Source organism: Lathyrus oleraceus, chromosome 1, assembly GCF_024323335.1.
Source record: "Lathyrus oleraceus cultivar Zhongwan6 chromosome 1, CAAS_Psat_ZW6_1.0, whole genome shotgun sequence".
Classification (NCBI taxonomy): domain Eukaryota; kingdom Viridiplantae; phylum Streptophyta; class Magnoliopsida; order Fabales; family Fabaceae; genus Lathyrus; species Lathyrus oleraceus.
The window spans coordinates 371428731-371442373 of NC_066579.1; the positions used below are offsets into that span (position 1 = coordinate 371428731).

A 13643-nucleotide genomic window follows, 5' to 3' on the forward strand; every position below is an offset into this window, starting at 1 on the left:
CTTTATGATCATCCAGTTACGGACAATGTTTGATCAGCAATAAGGCACTTGACTCTACATCTAGGGTCCATAGTGGTTTCAGGTCGAAGGGTGGTATACACCATTATCACCATGAGAATAACTTATGACACTTTGCATAACATTCTATATAGTATTCTCATAGCGGGTCAATCTAGTATAAACATTACTCTTAATATTCATACCTATGTTTAAGACTTGATAACTCCTTATCCATGATCCATGAGATGTGATCATCAGTCTATATACATAATAGTCTTAATGCTTTAATGTTATCCCACTTCACAATAAAGCTCGACTATGGATACTTTAAGAATAATGTCCTTATGTTTAATGTGATCTCATGATTAAGTCACACTTGATACATTAAACGGACTATTTATTCTAAGGACTTTAGTAGACAAACATAATAAAAAAAGCCTTTTATTATTAATAAATAATTCGATACAAGTACCAAAAGTATTGGCCTCTAGGGCTTACACCAACAGGGATACGTACACGGTGGCATAGTCCATGGTGGTGGAGTCCAACCCCATGGTTTCCAGGTTGGGTATTACTGTTGTTGTTGCCAAGAAGGAGCAGACCAAGGTGGGGGAGCACTGGGAGTTCCATATTGAGGTGCGTTGTGGTTACCACGTCCCCCTCCGCGACCCTGGTTGCCAAGGGAGCGAGAACGGTTGCCGAGGCAGCGGTTGCCACGCTGAGATGTGTCTTCAGTAGGTTTCTGTTGAGTGATATGCATAGCAACATGAGAGCCTGTGTTTTCCATCTTATCCATACCGACTTCTTCCAAAGTGAGCATGGAACGAGCCTGATAGAATGTCGGAAGAGGGTTGCTCTGGCGAATCAAAGTAGCAACGCTGCGGTAAGCTTCTGGGAGACCAGAGATCAGCTGAAGGACCAGATGATGATTGTTGACAGGGGAGCTGACATTTCTCAACTGATTAGAAAGCATCTTAAGACGTTGATAGTAAGCAGAGACATTGCGAAAATCCTCCATACGAGTGTTAGAAAACTCTTGCTCAAGAGTGACAACTCGAGCATTTTGGTTGTCCTGAAAAATATCTTCCAAGCGATTCCATGCTTCCATTGCAGTGGAGTTGGGTTCCAGAATAGTGGTCAGCAAATCGGTAGAAATAGTGGAATAAATCTACTGAAGAACGGTGGCATCAAGAGTGGATCATTGTTCATGGTTAGCGTCGGTAACAACTGATGGCTCTTTTCTGATAGATGGAACGATGTGATGTAGGACTCGATGTGAGCGAGCATGGATGCGGAAAAGCTCGAACCAGGTACCATATTGATCTTTTTCCATCTCAAGAATAATAGGAATGTGGTTCATAATATTGGAGACGGCAAGAGCGGGATGAAACTCCGATTTAGAACCTCGAGACGTGGTATTCTTGGGCTGGCCAGAATCACCAGTATCGGCAGATTTGTGGGTATCGGTGTCACTGTGTTCTGAATGGTCTGAATCAGACATGGCGGAAGGCAAGAGAATTGGGTGATTCTCGTGTTCGGCGGCGGTGGTACAGAGGACGGTAGTCCTGTTGCGGCGACAGACTTCAAGGAGGGAGAAGAAGCATGCGGCGACGGACTGTAATGAGGGAGAAGAAGAAACGCGTTTCTGTGTTTGCTTTTTTTTTAGAGAGAGGGATCGATTATGATTGATATCATGTAAGATAATGAAAATCGTGTCCTTTTCATTGATCAGAATAGAATATATATACATCAATGTGTAACATTTGGTCAACTATCTAATTATGATACAACATAATTATAAGAAATTAATTATGACTAATTATAACAAAATATTCTATTCTATCAGGAAATTATGTTGTATCAGGAAATTATATGAAATTGGAGAAATCAAGTTATTGATCAAAATATTGAATGATAACGAGAACAATTTTACTATTGATTCAAATACTTTTATAAATAATCAAAAAACAAAAATAATAGTTATATACGGAAAAAATACATTGTTGATTAAAATATTTTTATATACGAAAAAAAATGTTATTGTTATAAATGGGAACAACTTTACTACTGATCTAAATATTGAATGATAGAAATTTATCGACCATGTTTTTCAAATGTGTGAAAAAGATTAAGGGAACTTATTAAAAAAGATTGAGTGTATTGTTTTCTCTCTTATAAAATCATTGTCTTATTTGTATAAAAACTAAAACGACTGATTTATCTAATACAAATTTTAATAATTTTTATTTTTATCATATTATTCATAATATTATTATTTACATTTCATATTCTACATTTATTACTATTTCAACTTAAATTTACTATTATTCTTTAAAAAAAAATAACTTTTAATTTTTATGACAGTTTGCAAACAAATATGCGTCCAAAATCATATCTCATCCAAAAACCCGTATGTATGCACAAGTTTGTTATTAGTTTATCTTGAACATTTTGAATGTGTCTTCTCTTGGGTCTATTTGAAAAAATGTCTCTACACAATTCCTTAATCTTCCATGTACTCTTGCTCAAAACTCTTTTCTAATTTTAAGTTTAACATTAAGGACATTACTTTTTCCACCTTAAACGGTGTTCCAGCACTTTTATGAAAAACTAAAAATATTCATAAAATTTGAAAGTATATTTCTGAACGCACTTCAAATACATCAAATATATGCGTAAGTGAGTCACACTCTTATTTTATAAATAAATAAAAAATTAATCTAAAAATACACTTTCTGTATAAATTTGAAAGTATACTCTCATATTCCACCGATCCTTTCACTTGACAATTTCTACTTTATCCTACTATTGTTTCTTTTATTTTTATATTCCACCAATTTTTTCACTTGAGTGAAAAGATTTGTGTAATACAGAAGTATACTTCTGAATTTATTTTAGAAATTTCTTTCAAGAATATATTTCTTTAGTAAAATAAAGATGTGATTCATTTATCCATAAATTTAATAGATTTGAAGTGCCTTTGAAATTAAAGACAAAGTAAAATTGAAAATCCGAAGACCTTATTAGAGAATGTTAAACTCTTCCTATGATCCATCGAAGCAGTGGTTTAAAAGGTGGCCCACAGACCTTAGCATCGATAGAGAGTGGAATAATGGTTGGAGACACAAACTCCTTCACGACCCTCGTACATCTCTCTCACAAGTCCTTTTCTCAAGTTGTACATGATTGACAATTATGGAAGTATTAAATTCTGTGATGCAAACTTCAATTTAGGTATCGTGCATTTCTAACCTCCAAGTCCATATTGTTTAATGCAAGTTTGGACTTTGGACCCATACATCGTGTTTCTTTTTTATTCTATTTTTTAATTCTATTTTTAGTAGATTAAGGGTAGGAAGCAATCTCATGTTGATAGATGTCTCTTAGACTTTGCTTGCAAAAAACGTTAATAACAAAAGTTTGTTTTTCTCAACAAAGTTAAACTCCAACTTTTCAAAATGAAGAAAACATTATCTTCATTAGCCGAAGAAATTTCGTTGATAATCATGTTTTTTTTTTCTTTTTGTTTGGACTTGTGTACAACCATGTTTTGACATTAATTGATAAGAAGCTACATATATTCCACAATTTTTATAAAAAAATAAAATAAATAGAAACGGTAGTAGTACTCCATTGTTAGAAAATTTATCATCTTACAAGGTGGTAATCCTTTTTATCTTAGAAAATTTCAGCACAAATCCTTAAAGGTAAAAATATGTATGTCTATCAAAATCAATCTCAAAAAAATATATGATTGAATTAACTACAATTTTGTTGAAAATTGTTTGAAGGAGTATAAATTTTCGATAAAGATTATTCAGATGATCCACTATCGTATTTCACACATACGCATACGCGCGCGCACACACACATATATAGAGACAGAGAGACCCAATAAGATATATATACAAAATACATTGATTAAGGTACAAGTAACAAACAAAAAATAGAAAAATCCAAAGTTGTAATCGGTTACGTCCTAGCAATAACTGATTATTGAACGAACCTATATTTGGATTAATCGGTTACTCAACTATTGGTTTGTTTTATCCAAAGGGGCACAAGTGGCTACAACCCCGCAGTAATCGGTTACAAGCATGTGAATTACTTTTTTCACTTAATACACCACCTTAATTCATGTGCTCCAAGTCTTCCATGCCCAAATGTTTCTTCAATCTTTTGAATATTTCAATCGACCCTCCTTTGGCCAGCAAATCGGGTATTTGGTTTTCACTTCTACACTACTCGAACTTCAATCTTCCTTCACTAACAAGTTCTCATAAATAGTGAAACCTCTTCTAAAAATGTTTGTTTTTGCCATGTGTAATGGAATTCTTAGCAAGATTTATAGAGAAAGTGTTATCAACCATGAGCATTACAACCTCACCCTCTTCACTACACAACTCATTTAACATTCATAAACCATACGGCTTGACAAGCACACAACGAAGTTGCAATAAACTCGGCCTCACAAGAAGAGAATGTCACTACTGGTTTCTTCTTCAAACGCCATGAGATTGGTGTTTCACGGTACATAAAGATGTATCCACTTGTAGATTTGATATCATCTTTATCACTACACCAATTGAAATCGGTATATATGAGTAAATTGCACTTTCTACCATTATCCGTTGCAGGAAACAAAATTTCGTAGCTAATAGAACCTTTGACGTATCTTAGAATCCTCTTGATTGTTGCCAAGTGACACACATTCGGTCTCTCCATGAATCTACTCACAATTTCGACACTAAACACCAAATCTGGTATCGTATTACACAAGTACCATAACGATCTAACCAGCCTCCGATATTGAGTTGGATTAACATCCTGCTCATGTTCACTTTTCGACAACTGCAACATTGGTTCACTAGGAGTAATGGAAATGTTACAATGTTACATTTAAGAATTTTTTTTCAAAATCTCAAAAGCATACCTTCTTTGATGTATGAGCAGTCCATTTTTTGGACTTATGAAACTCAATGCCAATGAAGTATGTCATGTGGCCAATGTAACAACCCAAATTCGATCAAATTATTTAATTGAATTATTTAGAATTTATTTGATTAGTTGGTATCTTAATTAAAGTGAAATTATGTGATCATGGGGTGTAATGGTATTGGTAGGGTGTGGTGAGAAATAGATGATTGGTAGAATGATTAGAAAATAACTAGAATATGGATATTTTAATTAAATAATGAAATTTAGTTATCTTATTTATTTAATTAGGATAATGAAATTTTTTAATAATTAGTCTATAATTATTTTATTTTATTGGTTGGAATAAAATAGAAGAGTAGAAATAGAAGGGAGAAAGGGAGAATATTATTAGTATTATTTTTATTAAAATAAAACTAGAGCCAAGAGGGGCATGGTGGTAAGTAAAAAGATAAGTGAGGGTAACGGGGGAAGTCTCTAATTGAGGGAGATTAGGTTAATGATAAAAGAGGGTAGTAAGAGAGTTTGAATAGTTTTACGTAAAATAAAATTTTACGGTGAGAATAAGCAAGGGCTAGGGCTAAACGAAAACTCCATTGTTAGAGCTTGAAGTTTGCATCTTGCTGGAAAATCTAAGGTAAGGGTGAGAAAGGGCTATCAATTTAGGTGTATTGCATGATGGGTAGTTATTAGAAGTCCTTAATCTCATTAGGCTTCTAGTTTTTATTTTAATAAATTGTTATATGATGAAATTCTGGAAATTGATTGGTTGATCTTGTGTTTGTATGAGTTGTTATGATTGAATCGATGTTTGAATGATCATGAATATGTCTGTGTGAAGTTCTGCCATTAATGAATGTGTGAAAGCTTGAGTTTTATTCATGATAATGATGAAACTTGTTGTTGAATTTGATGATGAAATTGCTATGAATTATGGTGAAATAAGTGATGTGTATGTTATGATTGTGCTAACTTGATTCATTATTAAAAATCATGTCTAGGTTTGCTAAATTAGTTAAATTAATTGGAATAATGTATGAAGGTTTTGGAATGAGAGGGATGAAGATCGTGGGAGAAAATTTGGGATTTTTGGAAGAAAAAATGCAGTGTCAATCGATTGACATTCCCATTCAATTGATTTATGCATTCAAGAAGTGAGAAAAAATAAGTAGTACAATCGATTAAAGGGGGATTATAATCAACTGACATGCCTGGAAAAGTGAAATTTTGTGAAGTCAATAGCTAGACATGTTTCCTGACAATCAATTGGCCTAAGCCAAATTTCTAAAATTTTGTTTGAAGCATTGTCCGACAATTTTGGTTGTAACTTTCGTCCCGTAAGTCCAAATGAGATGAAGTTTGAAGCATTAGAAAGTTAACGCACATAGCTACCTTATGGTAGTGCTTGGTGAATTGTTTGAATAATAATCATATGTCTTATATGGCAATGTTTGTGTTAACATGTATGATCGATTAGTGAATCGTTATGTTTATATAATGATGTGTTGTTATTTTGGTGAAGTAACATGAATGCCTATGAAGTTACATTTGTTGAGTTGTTGTTTGTTGTTGTTTATTGATGTCTTAACATTGATTAATTATTGTGTATGATGAATGATATGGTGCATAAATGGTGAGATGTGCATGATGATCCTTTTGTGAAGCTTTTGGTGGTAATACATGTTGTTGAGAGTCATGCATCATGGTGTAGGGACTTCGTTCCAATTTTAGTATGCTTTGGTCCTATGGTGGGGATCCTGAACGAGTAATCAGTTCTATATGGGAACTGGTGAAGCATTACCTATGATCATGGTAACGATTTAATCTGTTTTGGTCCTATGGTGGAGATCGGGAGCGAGATGAAACTGAGTGTTCTGAATGGTACCACATGCATTTGAGCCAATTGTGGAGTACATTTGCATATATGATTGCATATATCGTTGATTGTTAATTATGTTATTGATTGATTGTGAATATGTACATGTTATTATGAAGGGTGTGTCGCGCCGCGGAAAATTCAGAGTTGCCACCAGAATTTATTTATTCCAAAGGAAAGGGAAAATAACGATAAAACCCCAAATCAAGATAATGGTATCGCAACCAAGAGCGAATTCAGAAGTCGATTATGCAATGGGAAGGTATTAGCACCCCTCACATCCATGGTACTCCATGGGAACCACTTACTCGTATCAAATGTGTATGGATGTTGTTTATCGGTATGTTGCTTGCTATCGGGATGAGATGAAAGAATAAGATGGGGAGAGAATAAGTTTTAAGTTATTGTGTTCGCCAAGGATTTGGGCCCTTGTGCCTATGTATCCTCATACGTGCAATAAGGAAATCAGAGCTTCATAGTTTGACTCACAAACGGAACATTTGCTTTGTTATTTTTACTTAACAACATTGGCGCTCGCGTGCTACTGTTCACTTGCTTGTATACTCTGTCATGGGAGCGAGAATTATTTACGTGTTTGCGGTAAAGTGGATGCGCTTGGATCACACTCTAGCAGTTAAACATTACTTGCTCACACATGGAGGCTTAAGCATCACTCACGGTAGGACGGAACTAACATGTCCTTATTGAAAGGTTTTGAAGAGTGCACTAAGGCAAAAGATGATTTGATTTATTGGGGTTGATTTTATATGCGGAGACAGACATCAGACCCTTAGCTAGATACAGCCAACACTCCAAGAACTTGGGAGTTAAGAGGACAATGTTATCCTAACCGCTATTTTTCATCCAAAAAAAGAGATTCGAATTGTGAAAAGGGTTTGACAAGTCTAATCATTGGAATTTATAGGGAGACAAGTATCTGACCCTTGACTAAGTACGACCAACAATCAGAGTACTTGGGAGTTGAGAGGAAAATGGAGTTCTAACTGCCATTTTTCTCCCTCAGAGCACCTAGATCTAACTTGTTTGGATCATTAGATGTTTTAAGGGGGAAAGTCAAGTGTCGGATCCTCAAGCTAGGTACGGCCGACAACCCAAGTACTTGAATATTGTGTACAAGCACGTACACCCCATTTTTGCATTCCGGTTTGTTATGAAAATGGTTTTGAAAAAGGAACTTGACGTTGGATCAAGTGTTTGAGTTTATTATGAAAAGAGTGTGTGAAGAATGGATGAGAGAGATAGAATAAAGTTGAGAAGAGAATGGATAAGAGATGTGAATCCTGGATCATGGCATGAATGGGAAATACTTGATGTTGGATCAAGTATTCACGTTGCAATGGTGTAAGTTTTATTTGGAAAACAACTTGATGTTGGATCAAGTACCTTTTGTTTCTTTTGAAATGCTCTATTTATCGTTTTGTTTTTTATCTTCGTTATTAGCATGCATGGTGAATTAACTAAAGGGAATAAACCTAAGTTATTACATGATCATGGGGTGGGGGACATTTGACCCGCAATGGGGGGATGTAAGAAATCACAACATGAATGGAAATGGAAATAAAATCTAGACAAGATTGCAAACTATGTACCATGCCTAAAGCATACAAGTTGCACGATACTTCAAACAATACAAGGCTATTGGATAGGTTAGAAGCATGGCTAGTTAAGAGTGAGCTTGAATCTCAAAGTCACATGTGGAAATACAAAGCAACAAAGGGGTTAGCATGAGATCAAGTCAAATGAATGAGAATGATGTAATAATATGTAAGCATGTTCAAAGATTTAAATCAATTCAAATGGTAATGGATTAATTGATGAAAAGTAATCAAAGATCTATCATGTGATCATGACAAATGAAATCAAGGCACACAAGACATTCATCATCTAAATTAAAATGGGATTTTCAATTTATCAAACACCGATTGCCAAGGAAAAATCAAGAAATTGGTTTCTCCCTTCGTCGAAGAACCAAGAACACAGTTAAATCCACGTGGAAACCCAACATCGAAACGTAATCGAGACATACATTGAATTCGCAATGCTCTTTTTCTTACGCGTGGAATGAAAATACATTGAAAACCTCAGGGTTTTTTTGACATTGTTATCGGATGTTTCAGTGGTGGTTATCATTTTTCCATTCTTCAATCCAAGCTCTACTTTTATGCCCACGACAACCAAGTCAGAGAAGCTTCTCGATACACTACTCACACTCCTTTCATAGAACACATGCTTTACTATATCCATGAACCAATCTACTAACTCCTTCTCAACAAGGGGTGGTTCAACTTGCGAGGCCACTTTCCTCCAACATTGTGCATATTCCTTAAAAGACTCATTATCTTTCTGGGACATGCTGAGCAATTGCCTCCTATCCGGGGCCGTATCCATGTTATACTTATAATGTTGGATGAAAGCATCAGATAAGTCTTAGAAATAGTGAATTCTACTTTGATTAAGGCTTAAGTACCACTTAGAGGGAGCACCATTCAAGCTGTATTAAAAGCAATGTATCATAAGTTTTTCGTCCTCAACGTGTGCATCCATTTTCCAATAGTATATAATAAGGTGACTTTTAAGGCATGAGTGGCCCTCGTACCTATCGAAATCTAGGGTCTTGAATTTCGCGGGGATCACAAGACCAGACACTAAGCACATCTCCCTAGTAGCAGCACCAAAGACTTTGTCACCTTCCATAGCCTTTAACCTTTTCTCAAGAATATGAAAATTCTCCTTCATTCCTCTTATGTCTTCATGCCTTTTATCATCTTCGTCAGAAAAATTCGGAGCATGTCGTTGATCTTCAAAATAAGGTTGCACATGTGCATGGACAATGGGTGGTGCAAATGTGTGGACCACGTGATGAGCTTCATTGATAGTTGGTAGAGGAATTGTTTGTTGAGTGGATTGTACAACGCCAGGGCGCCTTCAACTGGAGGTGTAAAGTCGGGAGGTAAACCGAAGACTGGCCAAGCAGTAGGCACTGTCCTTGTAGGTTGGGGTTCAATCGTAGGACCGGTGACTTCTGAAATGACCGTCGTTTGGGTGTCCAACTTAGCCTTAATGACTTGTAGTATCTCCATGACTTGACCCATGTTTCCTCGTAGGTCCTCAAGTTCTGAGCTTACTCTCTCCAATTCTTGCTCTTGATCTGCCATTCTTTGACAAGCATTGGCTCTTATTGTAGTGGTGTTGGGGACTCAGTGTGGAACTAGAAGAAGATACAAAATGAGTTTTGTTTGAAGAATGACATGGATGCATGTATGGGCGTATATGGATGCATTTTATACAAAACTCTTAGTTGTCTTTGTTATTTATTTCAGCAATATCAGAACATATTGTTTGCAATATCTTGAATAAGAATAAAAGCATAATAATTGAGGCCCAAAATGACAACTTTCATTCATTTAAATTCAAATTCTAATACAAAGTGATTTTAATTCAAGTACAAATGATTCAAATTCAAATACAAAAGATTCAAATACAAGCAATTCAAATTCAAGTACAAGTAAACTTAAGCTCTATCTCAGCCTTTTTGATGGTAGCAAGTTTTGTGGTGAGCTCCTTAACCATTTTCTTGTAAAACTCGACAAAATTGAAAACTTGGGGAGGTGTGTTCTCTGGACACATACACCAATCAACTTCTTAGAGTTTTTCTGGGAGTTCTAACATGTTGAGGTTAGAAAATCTAGCCAATTTGAGAAACTTACCATTCCATTCAACATAGAGGTCTTGGTGTTTCTTGATGATGCAATGATCTTCATTTAAGGCTGCTCTAGCCTCTCTATACAACCTCCTCTAACACACACAATCATTCTTTAAGATCAAGTAGGCTACATCACCTTCTTGGATCTCTAAAACTGCAAACCTCTTATTAGCTTCTTCCAACTGGTACTCGATGCGATGGCAGTTTCTTTCGGCTTATTCTTTCTGAAGGATCTTGCGAGACAACTTATCTTTGCACTTCTTATGAGTCCTCTTCAGTTCACGGATCTGTGCTTCAAAGTCAAGCTTAATTTCCTTCTTTTCCATAAGAGACCTATCCAACATCCTTCCTAACTCATAAATTCTATATCAAGCTTTCTTGAGCTCTTCCTTTCTAGTCTAGATCACTAATGTGGAACCTATAAGGATATGATCAAGATCATCCTTCTGGTCTTCCAATAACCTGGATCTCTTGTTACTATCTTCAAGTTCATGAGCTTTCCCCTTACATTCATACTTTAAATTTTGATTTTCCAAGACAACTCGGTTCATCTTAATCTGTAATTCAGTATTCTCCAATTTGAGCTCTTTAACCTTAGCATTGAGTTTCTCCATGTCCTCAGGAAGTATAGGTTTTGGCTCAGGTATCTTAGGGAAAGCTAAAGCATCAAAGATAAATGGCAAATGGATTACTTCAACTTTCTCCTTCACCCATCAAGTGTAAGATTCTTTGACAAGAGTGTTCCATTTTCCGAACTCTTTACCCTTTCTAACAATCTTCAACCAAGCCTTTTGGATCGTTCTTACATTAGGAGTACTTGCTTAGATGTCAAAGAGCACAAATGGATGCAAGTGTTTTGCTTCAGGAGGACCATCCATGGAGTAGTCGTGCTGCATTTGAGATAACATAGGGTTATAATTGATGCAACCCTTAATTTCTAACAACGACACATTAGGAAATTCCCCACAGCTGACAATGATGTATGGGGTTTCTCATTCTCTGACATACCATCTGATGGAACTTGCAGTGAGAGAAGATAGTCTTTGAGGATATTTAAGCTCTTTCGCAATAAAAAGGGCCTTTTTCAGGCATATGTTGCATGAACCAAGTCTAAAGCAAAGGAGCACAGTATAACAAAGTTCCACCCCTCTTTTCATGTTGAGTGTGAAGGGCATGGTAAATGTCAGCTAAGAGAAATGGTACAGTATTGCTGGAGAGAAAGACTTCTACGACTACATGATCCACAAACTTTTCAATGTTTGGGAAGAGCATAATTCCATGGATAAATAGAGCCAACAGAGCATATAAAGCCTTCCAATTTCCTTCTTTCTTGAACTTCATAGCTAATTCTTCCAAGAACCTCGTGGCAAAACCTTTAAAATCCCATTTCTCGACCCAATTGGCTAGAACAGTTGGGACATTGCTACTTAGGACTAAGGCTAACTTCTTTGGGCCTACTTCCTCATCAATATTTGGAAATGGATTGAAATATTTCAACTTTAGACCCACAATTCTCTCAACTTCTTCCAAAGTAAAAGCTAGTTGCAAATCAGCAAATGTGAAACAACGTGGAGGCGGATCATAATATTGTGCCAAATAGCTGATAATCCCATAGTCAACTTTCTTAGTCAGAAGGCTCAAAATTTTCCCATAGTCTTTTCTGAAATCATCACGCTTATTGAGAGACAAACCAGAGATCAATCCTTGTAGTCTGTCAAGCTTAGGTTCCTTGTACTTGAGTGAGAAAGTGTTTCTTCTTAGAGTTGTCATTTTCAAATTCTCAATTCCTGAAACAAACATGAGATAACTAAGAGTTTGCTTTTTGTGATGTTGATGCAATGTATATGGATGAATGTGTTTTTTTTATAAGTTCATAGGCTCGAGGTATGGATAAATTTGATTGCTTCGTATGGAACAGGGTTCTCACCAGGTATGGTCTAGGGTTTCAAAAAAGTCCCTAGAGTTATGGATCCATTAGACTGTTTGCTTCATGTGGCAACTTACTTGTCGGGCATCAACTTTATCCAAATAATCTACTCTAAGTGAGGTTCTCGTGTCGACCCAACGAGGAATTTATCTCACGGACCCACACTATGCAACCATTTTTCCCAATTGGCCAAAGGATTAAGGTTCTACAAATGGTCCTTAGAGTCATGGATCCTAATGAAAATATCGAAGCTTACGGCAACTTACTTGTCGGGAGACAACATCCTCCCAAGGATCTACTCTAAGTAAGGTTCTCATACTAACCCGGCGAGAAATTCATCTCGCGGACCCGCACTACTCAACCTCGTCCTATCTTATGTTTTTACCCGAGACTTAGGTAAAAAGTATTTCCCACAAGGTTTGCAATCAGAGTGTCAAAGTACCAAAGCATAATGGAACCAATATAATAGATTATATCAATATGATAATAAAGATAACAAAAGCAATAAAGAAAAGCCACACAAGTAAACAAGCAAAGGCACACGAACAACCTAACTAGGCTTGACTCACTTAGGGAATTCGCATTCCCCGGTAGAGTCCCCATCTACCGCACCTTGTAAAATGAGAACACGACTTAGCGAAGCGCAATCGCACGCTCGCATGATGGACTGAACAGAGTCGTCACCGAACTTTATTTATTCCTAAAAAGGAAAGCGGAAATATCGATAAAACCCAAGAAAGAACGACAATGATTATGGTCACCGCAACCAATATCAGGGTTCGGGAGTCGATTATACAAGGGGAAGGTATTAGAACCCCTCACGTCCGTTATACTCAAAGGGAACCATTAGGTTAGTTATGCGTGTTAGTGTTAGATTTAAATGTTATGAGGGAAAAATAATAAGATCAAAAGAAAATAGAAGATGTTTTTTGGATTTTTTGCAACGAAGGGGACTAAGCCTAAGTTTTTTATTAATGGGCCTGAGAAGATTTCACAATCTTGTTCCTATGTATCTCAATAGAGAACTCAAGGCACACATAGTTCTGGGTATAAAATGTTTGTTCGTGGGTCGATTTTAGAAAAAGCTACATTGTATTAATCGACGAAGAACATTGTTTTACCCAAAACAGGTGAGGAGCGAACGTTTGCATCACATCGAATAGATTTACAAATTAACATTC

The 13643-nt window shown here is 36.1% G+C and overlaps 2 protein-coding genes and 1 pseudogene across 2 annotated transcripts; all 3 read right to left on the reverse strand.

The window, feature by feature from the left end:
* Positions 1 to 571: 571 nt before the first annotated feature.
* LOC127107533 (uncharacterized) lies at positions 572 to 1501 on the reverse strand (annotated as a pseudogene).
* Positions 1502 to 4404: 2903 nt separating this feature from the next.
* LOC127107542 (secreted RxLR effector protein 161-like) lies at positions 4405 to 11149 on the reverse strand. Its single transcript, XM_051044828.1, has 2 exons — positions 10998 to 11149; positions 4405 to 4867 (listed from the first exon to the last, which is right to left on the reverse strand). Exons 1-2 carry the CDS (start codon positions 11147 to 11149, stop codon positions 4405 to 4407), a joined length of 615 nt encoding a protein of 204 aa, XP_050900785.1.
* A 496-nt stretch (positions 11150 to 11645) lies between these two features.
* Positions 11646 to 12305, reverse strand: LOC127107549 (uncharacterized). The gene has a single exon (XM_051044840.1). It carries the CDS (start codon positions 12303 to 12305, stop codon positions 11646 to 11648), a length of 660 nt encoding a protein of 219 aa, XP_050900797.1.
* Positions 12306 to 13643: the final 1338 nt, after the last annotated feature.